Here is an 18,152-nt window from a genome sequence, read left to right on the forward strand (position 1 = left end):
CTTCACGTGATCTGAGGTGGGGGCTTGGGTGGGCTCCCCTAGCAGCCCAGACGAGGGACAAATGATTTCTGAGCAAATGCTTCTCATCTCCCACCAACAACTACTGAACAGCTACCAGGAAGCAACTCTGTCCGAGTCACGGGAGATGGGGCAGAGAACAAGGTGAAGCTTCTGCCCTCAGGCTGCCCGCAGGCTAGTGAGGGAGAAATGACACTGAAACTAAGGACGCCCGTGAGCACGAACAGCATTTGTGAGCCGCACAGGGAGCAGCTGAGAAAGGGAAGCAAGACGAGGAGAGACCATTCCTCTCACAAGCTCTATCTGCTCACTTTTGCCAAAGAAATCAGGAAAGCAGGAACCCTGCAGTCTTGGAGAGTCTCCCCTGGAGGAGAGTCGACCAGGACCCAGGGTCTGGCCTATCCCACTAATGGCCCCGAATGTGGAAGTTTGGACGGGAGCGAGATGGCAGAGAGACTAGAGGGACCGGAGACACCTGGGTCCCTCTCCACTCCAGCTGGATGGGGACGCAGTAGAAGGAACGAGATCCACTGAGAGACTTATGGGCTGAGTCCTGGCTCCGGGGCTCCTGGCTGTGCGGCCCGGAGAGTCAGCCTTTCTGGCTCCTTCTACTGATCTGTGAAGTGGGCACAATGGTCCCCACCTCAGAGTGTCCATGAGGACCCAGTGAGTTAGGAGCGAGCAGAATGGTCAGAGAGTGTGTGTCACTGAGCCAGCACTCAGTCAGCACTGACGATTACCAATTCACAGTGTCATTATCATTTTTTAAGATTTTATTTATTTATTGCACACTCAGAGAGAGAGCAGAAGCAGGGGGAGTGGCAGGTAGAGGGAGAGGGGGAAGCAGGCTCCAGGCTGAACAGGGAGCCTGAGTGGGGCTCGAGCCCAACACCCCAGGGTCATGACCTGACCCGAAGGCAGACCCTTAACGACTGAGCCACCCAGGCGACCCTCGTATTGTCTGTGAACATATGTCTCTCAGCACATAACTGACGCTGGGTGGTATTCAAACTGGTCGAGGCGGGTGTTGTGAATTCACCATGGTTTGTCCCAAAGGGTGAGGGTCTGAAAGGCAGTTTGACGTCATACAGACGAGGGATAGAGCCGGGGCCGTCTAGGGTTGCTGAGGTAGCTGAGGCTAAGCGGTCCTGGAACAGGTTTGTACCAATTTATTTTTTCAGTTTCCCCCTGATCTACCACTGTGTGTGTCTCATGGCGAACTTATGCAGAACGATTTAGCATAGAAATAACTGATGGTTGGATCCATGTAGTCCCTGCTCAGAGCAGTGAGAGGAGGAGGAGGCAGGACCTGAGCTGTGGGCATCAGGCTCACAAGCAGGTGTCCCCGGAGGGCGGGATTCTCCTGCTTCTTCCCGTTAAATGATGCTCAAGGCCTGGCCTGGTTTGCGGATCTCACTGTAGATAGTAATGAGAAGCTTCTCCTCTTCTAGATGAGGTGCACCCTTACCCTGGAATGCAGACAGAGGGTTCCTGGAACAGCTGAGGAACAAAGAGGCCACAGAGCAACCCACACAGACCCAGTTCTGCTGACATGACCTGCCCCGGCGCCCAGCACTGCATGGCACTCCAGGAGAATTACCTTAGTTAACACTGCCTTGTCTGGAAAGGGTTACAGAGGCATCCAGGCCAGAACGCGCAGATGACTGGGATTGACAGGCACACCCAGGCATGGAGGGACTTGGGAGACCCCAGGCTGCCCTCTCTCCCAGCCTCACCTTGTCCCTGTTGTCTCCAGCCTCCTGCTGGCTCAGCTCTGCATAGTGGATGCCGCCATCTGGGTCCCCATGCTCCTTCTGCGATCCTGCACCTGCGTCATACACAGGTGGAGCTCGAGTCTGAGCCTGGCCACCTGGACCCTCCCCCACTCCACGACACCACGGCCATGGCCCCATTCCCCAGCCTCTGGCAGGGACATGCCCTGAGCAGCAAAAGGCAGGAGAAAGGGAGCCTGGTGTCCAGCAGGCGAGAGAGGTGTCTGGACACGAGAAGGAGAAGTGCAACCTGCCTCTCCTAGGCCCCAACTTCCTCTTCTTCCCAAGTCTCTTCCAAAGGACCAGTCCAGCTCCGAGGATCAGCAGCACGACCACGACGGCCCCCAGGATGCCTCCTAGGAGGGCAGCACCAGTCTGTCCTGGTGGATCTGTTTCTGTCACACAGAGTGAAGAAGGTTAAGGCACAGAGGACTGAGGACGCCCATTGCCAAGGACATGCAGACGTCTGAAGGGACCTGGTCAGAAGCCGCAGAGGGAGGAGCATGGCAGGTCCTTTCCCTCAACCAGGTCCCGAGCCCCTGCCTGGGGCCGAGGTGCTGAGAGGAACAGAACATGGTGCCCGCCCTTGAGGAGCTCCTCGGCCGGGGGAGGGCCGGGAACATGCCAGAGGCAGCCAGCCAGAGCCATGCCAGGGCACGAGAGCTCACAGCTTGTACCCGGCTCCTCAGGGAGGGCCTCCTGGAGGAGGTGATGGGGAAACCTTGTCTCGAGGGAGGAGTAGGAGATTCCCCGATATTCGGGGTGGGTGCGGCCTTCCAGGAAAGAGAGCCATGAACAGGAATGTCCGGGTCAACTCTCCAGCCCTGGGAGCAGCCTGCACCCCCTGGGGCAGGCGGGAGAGGGACCAGGCAGGGAGGAGCCGGGTAGGAGGATGAGAGGGAGGCAGGAGCCTCTTTCCAGAGGGTCCAGTGGGTCACTGAGCCCTGAGCTTCCTCTGGGATCAGGGATGCTGAGGCAGCAGGTCCCCCAGCAGCTGGTGGAGGAGGGGGTGGAGGGGCGAGGGGGCACACGACGAGCCAGGTCATTCATTCATTCATTCATTCATTCATACATTCAGGGACACACTGACTGTGAGCAAACCGCCCGAGGCCGAGAGTGGGACAGGCATTCAAAGTAGAAGCAGACATGGCCCCTGCCCTCCAGGGGTTCAGGCTGCAGAGGAGACTAAATCTGGGCCAGAGCATCAGCTCGCAGTGTGAGGTCACTGACTGCTCCTTAGAGGAGAAGAGGCGTGAGGGCAGGACAGCAGCAGCTCCTGCAGGGCCCTGAGTCATCCAGGCTGAGGAGCCCCTGTGCAAACTCTCTTTGTGCTGGAACTGCACCCAGCGTGCGGCCCTGTGGGACTGCTCGGGACACAGACCCCCAGAGCCAGCTGTAGGGAAGGGGTCCCTGGATGGGAATAAGTGGGGGAGTGGAGGTCTCCTGACTTGGAAGGGCTGAGGGCAGAGGGAGGGGCCTGAGCCGAGGCTGGAAGCTGAGGACAGAGGACCCAGCCGGGAATGCAGGCAAGCAGGTGGGTGTGAAGTGTGTCCGTGAGACCAGAAACGGGCAGAGGAGCCCGGAGCCCTGAATCCTGCAGGGAGTCGCTGGCTCAGACCCCTCAGATGGCACAGACCACTGACACCACCAACTCCCTTCTGAAAACCACCCTAGACAAGGAATGATGGATGAGGGTGGGGAGAGGTACCTGCTGGGTGCTGCCTGGACCAGCAGGGGTGAGGGGTGGGGAGGAACAGGGGAGGGACACTGAGAAAGGCAGGAGTATGTTGGATGTGACAGCCAGAGTCTTGGATGGAGTGACCAGGTGGCCGGGGGTGACATAAACATGGGGGACAGAAGACAGAACCCTCAGCCAGGGCTGCCTGAGCTCCCGGAGAGCCCCTCCCCTCTGGCAGGATGCACTCACCGTGGCCACAAACGTCCCCAAGGTCCCGGGTGGCAGTTTTCTGGTCCACCTGGTTGCTGACCACACAGGTGAGGCTGGTGTTGGGCTGGCTCGGGGGCAGGTTCACAGCCATGGTCCAGGGATTGGGGGCTGGTCCTGGGGCGGGTCTCTGCTCCAGCTCCCTGGAGAGACCCTCGCTCTCCCAGGTCACGGTCAGGTCCTCCCTGGTTCCGTTGGCGTCACACTCCACAGTGACGTTGCACCAGGCTGGTGTGAGGGACAGAACGGTGCCCCGGATCTGGGGAAGGGGCACGGGCTCTGTGGCGGGAGGGACAAGAGGGCAGAGCATCACGTGAGTGGAGGACATCCAAGCTCACGCTTTCTCCTGCGGTATCTCCCCGAAGCTCTGGCTTCCTCCCCCTAAGGATGGTGAAGTCTTTTACAGATAGCTCAGAAATGACCCAAATACACAGCAGGTGACCATAAGGATGGGAGCCACTGAGTTCAGCTCTACATGATTTCACTAGACTGAGCAAGTGTTTAAAAGCTTCCCTGAGAAAACCATGTGGAACCCGCCTACCCAAACCCCATTAATTCTAAGAAATGGGATGTCCCCTAGAAGAAGGTGAAGCTGGGACAGGATGTTCCTGGTCTAGGCTACAACCCTGCTTCTCCTGCTCAGATGGTGCTCAGGACTGCACGACACGAGGTGCAGAGGCCACTGGCCAGTTCTGGGAGCCCAGATCAGCCTCAGGCTCTACCAGGAGAGCCCATGGTGGGGGACACAGTGGTGGTTCCTAGGAATGACCTCTCTAGTGTGGTTGGAACATGTCCTGAACTTGGGTCCCCACAGGACGACAAGGAACAGACTGACAGTCAGTCTTGGGAATCCCCCCGGCCTCAGGCTGCAAGGCCACTCTCTCGGGAGCAGGACGTCCCCCTGTGCGGGGGCGGGGGAGGGGTGCAGGGAGAGAGAGCTGCTCCCTGAGCGTCTGAGGGAGGGTTGTCCTGTGACCTTCTCCTACATCTGTGGAGGTTCAGAGCTGGACCCGTGGAGACTGAGAGTCAGCTGGCCTCGGGCTGGTGCTGAGAAGGACGAGGGGCCGAATCGGGGAGAAGCACGTTGGGATTCCGGATCCTGCTTCGTGACCAGTGTCCCCAACCGTGGCCACGTGCTGACCCTCAGAGCCTGCAGGTGCCTTAGGTGCCATGGCAAAGGGAAACTGAGGCTGCGAACTAGCTGACACTAACTAGACGGGCCCCATGTGATCACAGGGTCCTCGCAAGTGGAAAGAGGCAGGAGAAGAGGTGGGAGGGACGCAGCGTCAGAGGGACTCACCCCACCAGTGCCGGCTGGGAAGGGGGAGGAAGGGGCCACGAGCCAGGGGGAGGGGGCGCCACTAGAAGGGGGGACAGGAACAGAAATGGGTTCTCCCCGGAGCCTCCAGAGAGGAGCACAGCGCTGCCGACACCTGGACCTCATGGCAGAGGCTCTGGGGTCTGACTCCTGCCCTACAGCCCAGGAGGACACGCAGGTGGTGGTGTGGTCAGCCACTGAGGGTGAGTCATCTGCTATAGCAGCACTGGACAGCGAATAGTCACACTGAGTAGCCTGAGTCCTGTGGGCACAGTGAGAGTTATGGCAAAATCTGCATTTCCCCCCCATTCCGTGTTCCACTCCAGAAGCACCGAAGTGACTTATCCCTGGTGTGAGTCTCAGCTCTGCCTGCATTTGTGATGGACACATGACATCTAATTTGAGGGGAGAAGATCAAGTCTGAAGGCTGGGGTCTGGAAGGAATCCTGCAAGTGGGGCGCACGGACACTCCCAGGGACCGAGGAAGGAGGTCAGCTGTGGGACTGGGGGCGGGGCCGCCACATACCATAGACCCTCAGGCGGAAATCCTGGTCATATTGTCTTCCTCGCCTGTAGCCGACTCGAGCCCGGTACCGCCCACTGTCCTCAAGGGTCAGGTTGTCAATCCTCAGGGTCGTTATGTTGAGCACATGGACCCTCTTCTCAAACTTGTCCTGGAAGTTGACCCATTCTGGAACATCTCTCCCAGGAAACACGTGCAGCATGACTATGTAGTTGGCCCTGGATACATTGCCCCAAGAAATCTTCTCCAGCTCGACCTCTGGAGGTAATTCTGGATTTCTGATCACATGAAACCACACAGAACCTCCTTGAGCCCCCTTCAGAGAAACAGGGATTCCAGAATCCTCAACTCCAGAACCATGGGCTCCAGCACTCTGGGTCACAGAGCTGCAGACGCCTAGGGCATAGGACACAGAAAATGTGAGTGGTTTCATTAGGAAGAAAGGAGAAAACCCTAGAACCCATCTTTCATCTTCTTCATGAAATCCATCCCATGTGCTCCCCTTGAGTCTTGGAAGGCAGGACAGTGCCATGAACCTGAGGCGAGGCTGGAATCCCTCCTGGTCCCCGGGGAGCATCCCTTGACCGCGTCACGTGAACTTGCTCCCCTGCAGTGTCCTGACCCCTAACAGTGAGAGCATGAATGTCAGGAGGTCTGGGATCCAAAGCACGAGCACATTTTCGGTCCACACCGAGTGCATCTCTGCAGGAGGCAGCTTCTCACGGGGCTGCAGAGACCCCTCCTGCCCACAGGCCGTGCAAGTTCTGTCCCTGGACGGGGGGCCGCCCCCAGGGACTCGCTCTATGGAGCCGAGTGCCTCCAACATGATGGATGGCTCTCAGGGACAGCAGGTCCTACAAGGGTGTGACAGGGTCTGGCTGTCACCCTGTCTCCTGCTCGCTCTGACGAAGCCTGCCACAGTGTTGTGGGCAGTCAGTGGAGAGACCCCCATGTGGAGGGTCGGAGGGCAACCCTTGGCCAACAGGGAGGGAGGGGTGAGGCCCGAACACTGCCCCCCACAAGCTCCACAAAGGTGGGAGGGTGAATGCTGTCTTCTTTTGACAGCCCCAGGTAACTGAGGCAGGAGCCCAGCTGGCATGGTCCGCACCCCATGTGGACCGGCTGAGGGCTCCTGGGGACCCAGGCCTGGGCTCTTGGCCAGCTGGTGCCCGAGGCGTGGGCTCGGGGGTGAGACAGACCTGGGTTCATGTTCCAGATCCGCCCTTTTCTGGCTGAGCGGCCTTGGGCGATTTCCTGAACTGTCTAAGCCTCGAGGTCCCGCATGGGAAGCACGGGGACGAGAGCTGAGCGTGTCCACGGGGCTCCTGCAAGGATTAAATGTGACGACACAGGAAAATCACCCACAGTAAGCGTTTCCTTGTCACCGTCCTCACTGTATTAGGGCCTGGGGGGAACTGACAGGTAGCGGGGGACACCTGCCGCTTGCTCACCCGAGACCAGACGTTCGCCATGAACGTGATTCCCATTCCCTACATTTCAGCTGCTCCGTCAGATGCTGGGCATCTAAGGAGCCCAGGACAACCCACTGAAGGTGGCGGGTTGCAGAGTGTTGTCCCCGTTCCAAGGATGAGAAGGTTGTATTTCAGCCACACTCAGCGGCTTTTAAATTGTGTTAAATGTTAAGCAGATTCTGCATTCCAGTAAAGGAGGGGCGCTGGAGATGGAAATGCATCCTCTCCCCGACCTCTGAGCCCCACTGCCCAGTTGCCCTTCCCACAGGCCGGTGCTGTTCCAGGTTCGTGTGTATCCCTCCGGAGGGGGTCTCTGCACTGACAGGTGCCTACCTGTGTCTCCCCGTGCCCGACCCCACGCCACCCGCTGCTCTGCTCCCCCCTCTTCTCTGCACGGCTCGGGCAGGGCTGCACCTGCGTCTGCACGCGGGCAAGAGTCTCGTGATCAGCTGCCCACGCCCCCACGTGGGCTCTAGTTCCCCCCACGGGTGCCGGGCACTCAGGGTGCTCTTGTCCCCGCAAACCTGGTCCCACTGAGCAGCCTGGGATTGGAGCCTCTGCACGCACGGATGTCCGCACGTCACACGCGGGGGCACATCCGTCACACTCGGTGCACAGAAGTCACACAGGTGCACATGCCTCACCCATGGGGGCGTACCTGTTGTACACGGGGCATGGGTGTCACTCACAGGGCACGTCTATCTCATGCTGATGGACACACAGCAGGCGGGAGCGTATTCTGCCTCACACACGGCGGCACACACGTCACTCTCGGGTGTTCATGCGTCACACACACGGGCATATACATCACACGCTGGTTCATACACACCACACCTGAGTGTATATAGGTCAACTGTGAGTGTGTAGACAACACACACGGGTGTGTGAACACTGGGATAACCCCTGGGTGGGTCTAATAGACCAAAGGCAGGTCCGCCTCAGCCCCTGACAGACCTTGCTCATCGTCATCCCGAGAGTGACCTGCGCGGCTCCGGCCACACGGTGTGTGCCCCGCTTCTCAGCGGCTCCCGCTGCACCTCGCTTTCCTGAGCGGGCCGTGCCGACCGGGGTCCACCCACCGGGGTGGGAGCCGGGGTCCTGCAGCAGGTGCTCTGCAGACCCCGCTCAGGGGCAGAGACAGAGACGGCAGAGGCCAGAGGATTGCATCGAAGGGGGGCCTCGAAGACAGCATCCCCTCCCTCCTTGGAGGCCTGAGGCCGTGAGCACAGAAAGGCCTGGGCTCTGGGTTCTGAAGGGGCCCCAAGCAGGCCCCCAGCTGTCAGTCCCTGTCAGGACGCAGGACAAGGACGGGACGGGAGGAAGACACGGAGCAGAGGCCTCGGGGAAGCGGCCGGACAGTCTCGTCTGGGGGAGACCCCCAGTCCCAGGATGTCACAGCTGGAGGGCCTTCGAGGGGACCTTTCACAGCGGACGGGCTCCCTCGGGGGGGAACTTGTCCCGGGTCACACTGGGCAGAGCCGGACCTGGAGCCCGCTTCCCTCTCCCCCAGCCCAGTGCCTCCCCTGCAGGGAGCTGCCCTGCAGCCCTCCCCTGCCCTCCCCCTGCCCTCCCCCTGCGCAGGGCTCCTCCCTCCCAGCACTGCTGTCTGGTCCCTGGGGTCTGAGCAGTTCTGGGTCTCACCCCCCAGCATTTGTCCTGGGAGAGGGGACTGCAGTACTCGGCGGGCTTTGGCAGGGCAGGGACGTGGGGTAGCTGAGGGTTAACCAGCACCTGCTGGAAAGGGGGGAACCCGGGAGAGAGGAGGCTCAGCCCTCAGGCTGCTGGGGAGGAACTGCCCAGAAGCTGGACGAGAGCATGAGCTTGAGGAAGCTGGACGCCCACTCAGGACGGGAGGAAGACCCGAGAGCTCTCAGATCTGCAGAAGGTGCTGCCCCCAAAGAGGGACAGCGGGTCAGGGGCAGGGCGGCAGTGAGCAAGAGAGTCACAGATTATTTAAATAAGATGAAATTTTCAACCATCAACATAACATTTTGTCCATTCCTTTCTCTTTTCCTTCCTTCCTTCCTTCCTTTCTTCCTTCCTTCCTTCCTTCGTTTCTTTCTTTTCTCTCGTTCTCAGTCTTACAACCAGACAATTATGGAGGAAATTCAATGTACTTTCTCATATTTCTCTCGTTCAATAAAACTGAAAAGAGAAAGACCACATGTTGCTGACAAGGAGTTACCTCATTAAAAGGGTCTTGCAAAGCTCATTATCTAATGACTTATCTCCCTGTTTACAAATGTCCTGTGATTCCAGAAATTTCCTAGAATCCTTGCAGCTCACGGAGGGACTGGTGCACTGACACCAAACATTACAGACAATAAAAGCTTTCCAACGTGTCTGCAGAATTCACGATTCTGGAGATCACAGTATTTTCTTCTTTGTTCTTATTTAACTTGTTACACATAAGCAGCTGGTCTAAGATGAAGTAAGAACTGGAAAATGGGGCTAGTGTTAAAACAATCATTCAGTTCCCTCTTTGGGGCCCCTCTGCTTGCCTCCGGTCCCGCCCAGGTCACCCCCACCCAGAGCCCCATCAGCGGTCTCCTGTTCCGGGCTCACCCTTACACACGCAGGTGGGCGCAGACCCTTGAATTCTAGAGGTTCCTTTCTTTCCTTTGCAAACAGAATGTCACGGCATTCAGGCCCTCATCTTGCCCAAGGAGCCGGACTAGAGTGGCTTCCTCAGCTCAGACGGGGGCTCTGGGTCGGCCCTCCTGCACACAGCAGCTGCAGAGGCTGCCCGAGCCCCTGGGCATGGCAGGCGGGGGTGCCCATCCCCAACGCTGGGTCCCACGCAGCCCCTCCTATGTCTCCTCCATCCCTCTCCACAGGAGACTCCGGGCTCTCCTGGCCTCACCCCCCTGGGAGGGGTTCCCTTCATGCAGCGGGGCAGCCAGGGCTCAGGGCTCCCAGCCTGGCCTCAGCCAAAAGCTCCCTGTGTTCCTTCCGTTCACCCTGGGGCTCTAAACCGAATGCACTGCGTGTGCTCAATCATCACGGAGCTGAGTTCTCTGGTTCTTCAGCAAAGCCCTCAGGCAGCCCAGGAGCTCCTGCCTCCCTGCCCACCCAGCGGCCCCCCTCCCAGGGAGCCCGGGCCACTCACTGAGGAGGAGGCTGGTGAATCCTAGGAGCCAGGAGGCCCTGCACAGGTCGGGGTCTTCTGAGCAGGTGCCCATGGCCGGCTGTCTCCCTGCAGGCTCAGCCTGGGCCAACAAGGCTATAGAGGAAACATCCAGAAATGAGAAGCAAGAAAGGAGGAAAACCTTCACTGAGAAGAGCCCTTAGCTCCTCCCCACCCCAAGGGCAGGGCCGTTATTTTGGGGACCTCAATGTCCAGGTAGAGTAAGCCATTCCTTTCTCATGTTATTTCAGCACCTGCAGTGGGGCCTCAGGATATAATTACAGAATAAATGTAGGAACAGCCCCCACTCCCCGCCCCCCCCAGGAGGTCTGGTGCTGGAGAGGCCCCGTCCCTGTGCTCACAACCAGCTTGGTGGTCTCCCCTCCCCAGCCTGCACCCCTAGGGCCCCCGACCTGTGTCCCTGGGTTCCCACTCAGCCCAGGACCCCTGCTCACCAGGACCAGCCGATGGCCAGGCACAAGGTCACATCTTAGAGCCAAGGACGCGGGGTCTCTCCTGCTTTGGGCCTGTCCTCTGTCTTTACACCGTTTCACGAGTCACATTTCCTTTCCGATGTTCTAGGCACTTCAGTGTCAGGTGTGTAAGTGAGAACTGGGAGCCCGAGAACAAAGCCCTCCTGGGAAGTGTGCACCCCACACCCCAATGCACACGTGGGCATGTCCCTACTGCAGGTCCCCAGGGCTCTGTCTGCAGCCGAGGGCCGGCCCTGCCCCCACACACAGGACAAGCCCCCCCGCCCAGGAGCAGCACCACAGGCCCCCTTTCCTGTGAGGCCCCGCCAGCCCTGGGCCCCTGCTCACACACAGGCAGGGGTGGAGAGGGACCTGTACACGCTCACACACAGGCAGGGGTGGAGAGGGACCTGCACACGCTCACACACAGGCAGGGGTGGAGAGGGACCTGCACACGCTCACACACAGGCAGGGGTGGAGAGGGACCTGCACACGCTCACACACAGGCAGGGGTGGAGAGTGACATGCGGCTCTGGCCACAGGCTCGGCGGCCTCAGACTCACGGCACCTACGGACGGTCAGGCCGGCCTCTTCTTCCCAGATGGGTCCCCACAACCTCTGAGAACCGTGGCCTCCCGTGGACCCCAGGGGAGCAGCTCCATCACTAACCACAGCCGGTGCCCCTTTCCCCGCCCCCTGGGCTCCCCCTCAGCTGCTCAGACCCTCAGATCCTAAGGCTGGATCCCAGGACTGGCCCGCGGCCCCGCACTCAAGGTGGTCAGCCTGTTGGCTGTTCAACCCACTTTACGGATGTGAGACCCGAGTCCTGAGGGTTTGGACCACCTGCCAGAGGTCACCCAGCAGAGCAAGAGTCGGGGTCTGGACCCCTCACCAGGAGCTCTGAGAAATCCAGCATCGCCGCCGCCGTCCCGTCCCACTGTGCGGCCTCCATCCGGTCACCGCACCCCGTCTGGGCTCCCCCCGAACTGCTCTGCGCCCCTCAGACCAGAGAGCACTCGGCACTGCCTTGTTCCCCTGCTCCCACCCAGTGATGGGGGATCCCTTCCACGGGCCGTCCCTGAGCCTCTTGGGGAGAAACTCCTCAGACGGAGTTCTGATCTGGGCAGCTCATGCCCCGGTCCCTCCAGGGTGATGGGGACCAAGTCAGCTATGCCCCTGTCCCTGTCCCCACAGCCCTGGGCGAGCCCTCCCAGGGTGAGAACCGTTTGCTTGTGGAAACCACAGCTTGGGGTGGGGCGCAGGGCCCAGGAGGGAGCCCCCAGCAGCTGCAGGCCGGGGACCCCGGACGGTCAGCCAGCCCACGTGCCATTCTGGGGCAGCCCCTGGGACTTTCTACACCTGCAGATACTAACCTCGGTCCCCTCCCGCCGTCCTGGGCAGCACGAGAGCTAAGGTCACCAGTCCTCCGTGAGTCTAGGTCTCTGCGGTTCACAAGCTCAGGGTCACCGTCCATGTTACAGATGAGCAAAGTCAGGGACATTTAGGGGATCTGGAGCCCACGGTCTGGACACCTGGATGGGGCGGAGCCAGGCCCAGGTCTCAGGCCTCCGAGGCCACTGGTCTTTCTAGACCCAAGTCCCTGGCAGACCTTGAGAAGCCACACTGAGGGGAGGGAGGCCAGGCCTGACCCAGGGCAGCCTCTCTCCTGTCTCACACCCCGAGGCAGAGGAAACAAGCCTGTGGTGGTATCTTGCAACCTCCGAGGTTCACAGCAGCCCTTTGCCGACCACAGCCGCCCCCCTGCACTGGCTGTCGCACTCGGGTCAGCACTTCCAGCCCAGCTCAGGTTTGGGGGTGGCTTCTCCCATACTTGGGCCTTTCCAGAAACTTCCTTCCAGCTTGGACACAGCTGCCTGGCCGGCAGAGAGCTCATGACCCTGAGCCCGAGGACACGCACTGGGCAGTGTGGCTTCTGTGCTGACATTGGGCTTCGGGCTATACACCCTCCTGGAGACGCAGGGACTCCGTCCGTGGCTGGGGGAGCGCGGGCTCTCGGACCAGCCACAGTGAGGCTGAGTCCCCTCTTCCTCCTGCCTTCCCTGCGTGTCCCTGGACACAGGGCTGGACGGCCCTGAGCCCCCGAGCTCTCAGCACAGTGGAGATGGGCAGCTGCTGCAGGAGTCGCTGGGCGAGTGCCCGGCTCTGTGCGGGGCCAGTGAGCTCACCCAGGCTGCAGGGGCCTCCTGTTTGCTCCAGAATGGCCTTGCAGGAGAGACCTCGTGCATCAGGACCGTGCTGGCTTTCCTACTAGACCAGGTTCCCAGGAGCACGCCTCCTGCCTCTCCTTTCCTTTCATCTCCTTTCAGAGAAACAGGACTGACCTGGGGACAGGCAGCCCCTGAGGGTAGAAGCTCCCTCCCTCAGCCTGTGCCCGTCTGCTTTTCCACACAGGAGCCTGAAGCCCCCGTGCAGTGAGGAAGCGTCGGTGTGAATCAGAACGTCCTTCTGGACGTGGAAGCTGGATTCTTCCCCCACCAAAGAGCAACACCTGAAACTGGGGGAATCATGATCTGGGTGTGGCTGTCGGATGGGAAGGGACGGGTGAGGAACAGGACGTGCACGTCCCTCGGGCACCGGAACAAATATGGGACAACTGCGGGACGTGTGCCCCGAGCTTGCAGCTGCTTGGGCGGGCGGCCCAGCGCCCCTGGGCTCCCCACTGGCCTGGCAGCGGGCACAGCAAGCCCAGGACAACCGGACCAGGAAGGAGGCGGCCCACCTGGTGTTGTCGTGGGAGAAGAGCCCGGCCCTTGCTACTGTCACCGTTTGGACACCGGCTCCGTCCCGGCCCCATGGCCTCCTCCCTGTGGCCCTCAGAGCCACGGGACCCCACACGGGATGCTGCCCATCTGTGGCTTCCTTCTTTTTGACTTGGGTCATATTTTATTTCTTTAAATGTATTTTTAACAACTTCCAAGGGGGTAAAAAGGAGTGTGAATGAACCACTCTATATTAGTATATTACTATCAAGTGTCAATTATACCGAGAAATATTTAAAAATGCATAGGAAAGCTTATTCATTATACAATATTTGGATCATTTTTAGTCCACTTAGTAATATCCCAATATCTTTGGGTTATTTTTAAATTATTTTTTAAATATGTTCAGTTAGCCACCTTAGAGGACATCATTAGTTTTTACATAATGTTCAATGATTCTTTAGTTGCATATAACACCCAGGGCTCATCCCAACACGCGCCCTCCTCAATACGCAGTAGCCGGCTGTCCTATCCCTCACCCACTGCCCTTCTGTAACCTTCAGATTGTTTCCCAGAGTCCAGAGTCTCTCATGGTCTTTCTCTCTGATTTCCTCCCATTTCGTTGTCCCTCCATTCCCCTGTGGTCCTCCACCTATTTCTTATGTTCCACATAGGAGTGAAACCATATGATAACTATTTTTCTCTGACTGACTTATTTCACTTAGCATAATCCCCTCTAGTTCCATCCATGTCTATGCAGATGGTGGGTATTCATCCTTTCTGAGGGCTGAGTAATAGTCCATTGCGTATATGGACCACATCTTCTTTATCCATTCATCTGTTGAAGGGCATCTCGGCTCCTTCCACAGTTTGGCTATCGTGGACATTGCTGCTATGAACTTTGGGGTTCATGTACCCCTTCTTTTCACTACATCTGCATCTTTAGGGTAAATACCCAGTAGTGCAATTGTGGGGTTGTAGGGTGGCTCTATTTTTTTCTATTTCATTGTGGTTTTGATTTGTATTTCCCTGATACCTAGTGATGTTGAACAGTTTTTCATGTGTCCGTTAGCCATTTGTATGTCTTCTTTGGAGAAGTGTCTGTTCATGTCTTCTGCCCATTTTTTGACTTGATTATTTGTTTTTTGGGTGTTGAGTTTGAGAAGTTCTTTATATATCTTGAATACTAGCCCTTTATCTGAAATGTCATTTGCAAATATCTTCTCCCATTCTGTGGGTTGCCTCTTAGTTTTGTTGACTGTTTCCTTTGTTGTTCAGAACTTTTTATCTTGACGAAGTCCCAAAAGTTCATTTTTGCTTTTGTTTCCCTTGCCTTTGGAGACGTGTCTTGAAAGAAATTGCTGTGGCCAATGTCGAAGAGGTTATTGCCTATGTTCTCCTCTAGGATTTTGGTGGATTTCTGCCTCACATTTAGGTCTTTCATCCATTTTGAGTTTATCTTTGTGTATGGTGTAAGAGAATGGCCCAGCTTCATTTTTCTGCTTGTGGCTGTCCAATTTTCCCAGCACCATTTACTGAAGAGACTGTCTTTTTTCCATCGGATATTCGTTCCTGCTTTGTCAAATATTACTTGACCATAGAGTTGAGCGTCCATTTCTGGCTACTCTATTCTGTTCCATTGATCTATCTGTCTGTTTTGGGCCAATACCATGCTGTCTTGATGACTACAGCTTTGTAATAAAGCTTGAAGTCAGGTATTGAGATGCCTCCAGCTTTGATTTCCTTTTTCAACATTCCCCTGGTGACTCAGGGTCTTTTGTAGTTCCATACAAATTAAGGGTTGTTTGTTCCAGTTCTCTGAAAAATGTCCATAGTATTTTGATAGGGTTTGCATTGAAAGTGTAGATTGCTCTGGGCAGCATAGACATTTTAACAATTTTTATTCTTCCAATCCATGAGCATGGAATGTTTTTCCATCTCTTTGTGTCTTCTTCAATTTCTTTTATGAGTGTTCTGTAGTTTCTAGAGTATAGGTCCTTTATGTCTTTGGTTAGGTTTATTCCTAGGTGTCTTATGATTTTTGATGCTCTTGTAAATGGAATGGATTCCTTAATTTCTCTTTCTTCAGTTACATTGTTAGTGTATAGAAATGCAATTGATTTCTGTGCATTGATTTTGTATCCCGCCATGTTGTCGAACTGCTTTATGAATTCTAGTAATTTGGGGGTGGAGTCTTTTGGGTTTTCCACATAAAGTATTATTTCATCTGTGAAGAGAGAGAATTTGACTTCTTCTTTGCCAATCTGAATGACTTTTATTTCTTTTTGTTGTCTGATTGCTGAAGCTAGGACTTTTAGTACTGGTTGAAAAATAGTGGTGAGAGTGGGCATCCCTGTCTTGTTCCTGACCTTAGGGGAAAAGCTCTCAGTTTTTCCCCATTGAGAATGATATTTACCTTGGGTTTTTCATAGATGGCTTTTATGATATTGAGGTATGTTTCCTCTATCCCTATACTTTGAAGAGTTTTAATTAGGAAAGGATGTTATATTTTGTCAAATGCTATTTCTGCATTGATTGAGAGGATCATATGGTTCTTGTCCTTTCCTTTATTAATGTGCTTTATCATGTTGATTGACTTCCAAATGTGGAACCAACTTGCATCCCAGGAATAAATCCCACCTGTTCATGGTGTAATGTACTGTTTTACTGTTTTTAATGTACTGTTGGATACCACTGGCTAGAATCTTGGTGAGTATTTTGGCATCCATGTTCACTGGGGATATGGGTCTGTAATTCTCCTTTTTGATGGGGTCTTTGGTTTTGGGTTCAGTGTAGTGCTGGCCTCATAGAATGAGTTTGGAAGTTTTCCTTCTATTTCTATTTATTGAAACAGCTTCAGTAGAATAGGTTTTATTTCTTCTTTAAGTGTTTGGTAAAATTCCCTTGGGAAGCATCTGGCTCTGGGCTCTTTTTTTTGGGGGAGGTTTTTGATTACTGTTTCAATTTCCTTACTGGTTATTGGTCTATTCAGATTGTCTATTTCTTCCTGTTTCAGTTTTGGTAGTTTATAAGTTTCCAGGAATACATCCATTTCTTCCAGACTGCTTAATTTGTTGGCATATAGTTGCTGGTAATAATTTCTGATTATTGTTTCTATTTCCTTGGTGTTAGTCATGATCTCTCCCCTTTCATTCATGATTTTATTGATTTGGGTCCTTTCCCTTTTCTTTTTGGTAAGTCTAGCCAGTGGTTTATTGATCTTATTAATTCTTTCAAATAACCAGCTTCTAGTTTCGTTGATCTGTTCTACTGTTTTTCTGGTTTCCATTTCATTGATTTCTGCTCTAATCTTTATTATTTCTCTTCTCCTGCTTAGTTTAGGCTTTATTTGGTGTTCTTTCTCCAGGTTCTTTAGGTGTAAGGTTAGCTTGTGCATTTGGGATTTTTCTAATTTTTTGAGAGAGGCTTGGATAGCTATGTATTTCCCTCTTAGGACCACCTTTGCAGTATCCCATAGGTTTTGAACTGATGTGTTTTCATTCTCATTAGTTTCCATAAATTGTTTAAGTTCTTCTTTGATTTCCTGTTTGACCCAATCATTCTTTAGCAGGATGCTCTTTAACTTCCAAGTGTTTGAGTTCCTTCCAAATTTCTTCTTGTGGTTGAGTTCCAGTTTCACAGCATTTTGGTCTGAAAATATGCAGGGGATAATCTCAGTCTTTTGGTATTGGTTGAGACCTGATTTGTGACCCAGTATGTAGTCTATTCTGGAGAAAGTTCTGTGTGCACTCGAGAAGAATGAGTATTCTGTTGTTTTAGGAAGGAATGTTATATATGTATATCTACGAAGTCCATCTGGTCCAGTGTGTCATTCAAAGCTCTTGTTCCTTTGTTGATGTCTGCTTAGCTGATCTGTCCAGTGCTGTGAGTGGAGTGTTGAGGTCTCCTACTATCAATGTATTATTATCAATATGTTTCTTTATTTTGGTTATTAATTGGTTTATATAATTTGCTGATCCCATGTTGGGGGCATAGATATTTACAATTGTTAGATCTTCTTGTTGGATAGACCCTTTCAGTATGACATAGTGTCCTTCTACATCTATTACTATGGTCTTTGGTTTGAAATCTAATTTGTCTAATATGAGGATTGCTACCCCAGCTTTCTTGGGAGATCCATTAGCATGGTAAATCGTTCTCACTTTCAATCTGGAAGTGTCTTTAGATTCAAAACGAGTCTCTTGCAGACAGCATATGGATGGGTCCTGCTTTTTTTTATCCAGTCTGAAACCCCGTGTCTTTTCACGGGAGCATTCAGCCCACTTACATTCAGGATAACTATTCAAAGATATGAATTTAGTGCCATTGTATTGCCTATAATGTTCCTGCTTCTATAGATTTTCTTGGGTTCTTTCTGATCTATGTGACTCTTGGGGGTCTCTCTTCGCTTACAGAATTTCCCTTAATATTTCTTGCAGGCAGTCCTGGAGGTTGCATATTCTTTCAGTTTCTGCCTATCTTGAAAGCTCTTTTTCTCTCCATCCATTCTGAATGACAGCCTTGTTGGATAAAGTATTCTTGGCTGCATGCTCTTTTCATTTAGCAACCTGAATATGTCTTGCCAGCCCTTTCTGGCTTGCCAGGTTTCTGTGGACAGGTCTGATGTTATTCTGATGTTCCTCCCTCCATGGGACCAGGAACCTCCTCTCCCTGGAAATTCTCAGGGTACCTTCTTTGGTTGTAAAATTTGCAAGCTTCACTATTATATGTAAGGGAGTTGATCTATTTTTATTAATTTTGGGAGGGGTCCTCTCTGCCTCTTG

General features: G+C 54.5%; 1 protein-coding gene across 5 annotated transcripts; it reads right to left on the reverse strand.

The window, feature by feature from the left end:
- Positions 1 to 810: 810 nt before the first annotated feature.
- LOC114198703 (SLAM family member 9-like) lies at positions 811 to 12,266 on the reverse strand. 5 transcript variants are annotated; one of them, XM_028090315.2, is made up of 8 exons: positions 12,022 to 12,266; positions 10,631 to 10,760; positions 10,158 to 10,271; positions 5,580 to 5,972; positions 3,718 to 4,014; positions 2,045 to 2,185; positions 1,755 to 1,846; positions 811 to 1,487 (listed from the first exon to the last, which is right to left on the reverse strand). In XM_028090315.2, exons 3-8 carry the CDS (start codon positions 10,228 to 10,230, stop codon positions 1,395 to 1,397), a joined length of 1,089 nt encoding a protein of 362 aa, XP_027946116.1. In that variant the 5' UTR covers positions 10,231 to 10,271; positions 10,631 to 10,760; positions 12,022 to 12,266; the 3' UTR covers positions 811 to 1,394. The 5 variants fall into 5 exon arrangements, with proteins under 5 accessions (XP_027946116.1, XP_027946115.1, XP_027946118.1 ...); XM_028090314.2 differs by having other exon boundaries at positions 10,631 to 10,787; XM_028090317.2 differs by lacking the exons at positions 10,158 to 10,271; positions 10,631 to 10,760; positions 12,022 to 12,266 and adding exons at positions 6,776 to 6,901; positions 7,707 to 7,842.
- Between the last annotated feature and the right edge of the window lie 5,886 nt (positions 12,267 to 18,152).

Source organism: Eumetopias jubatus, unplaced genomic scaffold (genome assembly GCF_037043125.1).
Source record: "Eumetopias jubatus isolate StellerSeaLion01/CBP00866 unplaced genomic scaffold, mEumJub1_p1.0 scaffold_12, whole genome shotgun sequence".
NCBI lineage: Eukaryota > Metazoa > Chordata > Mammalia > Carnivora > Otariidae > Eumetopias > Eumetopias jubatus.

Coding starts and splice junctions, on each gene's coding strand:
- LOC114198703 (XM_028090315.2), bottom strand. CDS start 10,230: ATGGGCACCTGCTCAGAAGACCCCGACCTGTGCAGGGCCTCCTGGCTC. Junction 4,015..5,579: donor TTTCCGCCTGAGGGTCTATG/GTATGTGGCGGC, acceptor CTCCCGCCACAG/AGCCCGTGCCCCTTCCCCAG. Junction 2,186..3,717: donor TGGGGACGTTTGTGGCCACG/GTGAGTGCATCC, acceptor TCTGTGTGACAG/AAACAGATCCACCAGGACAG.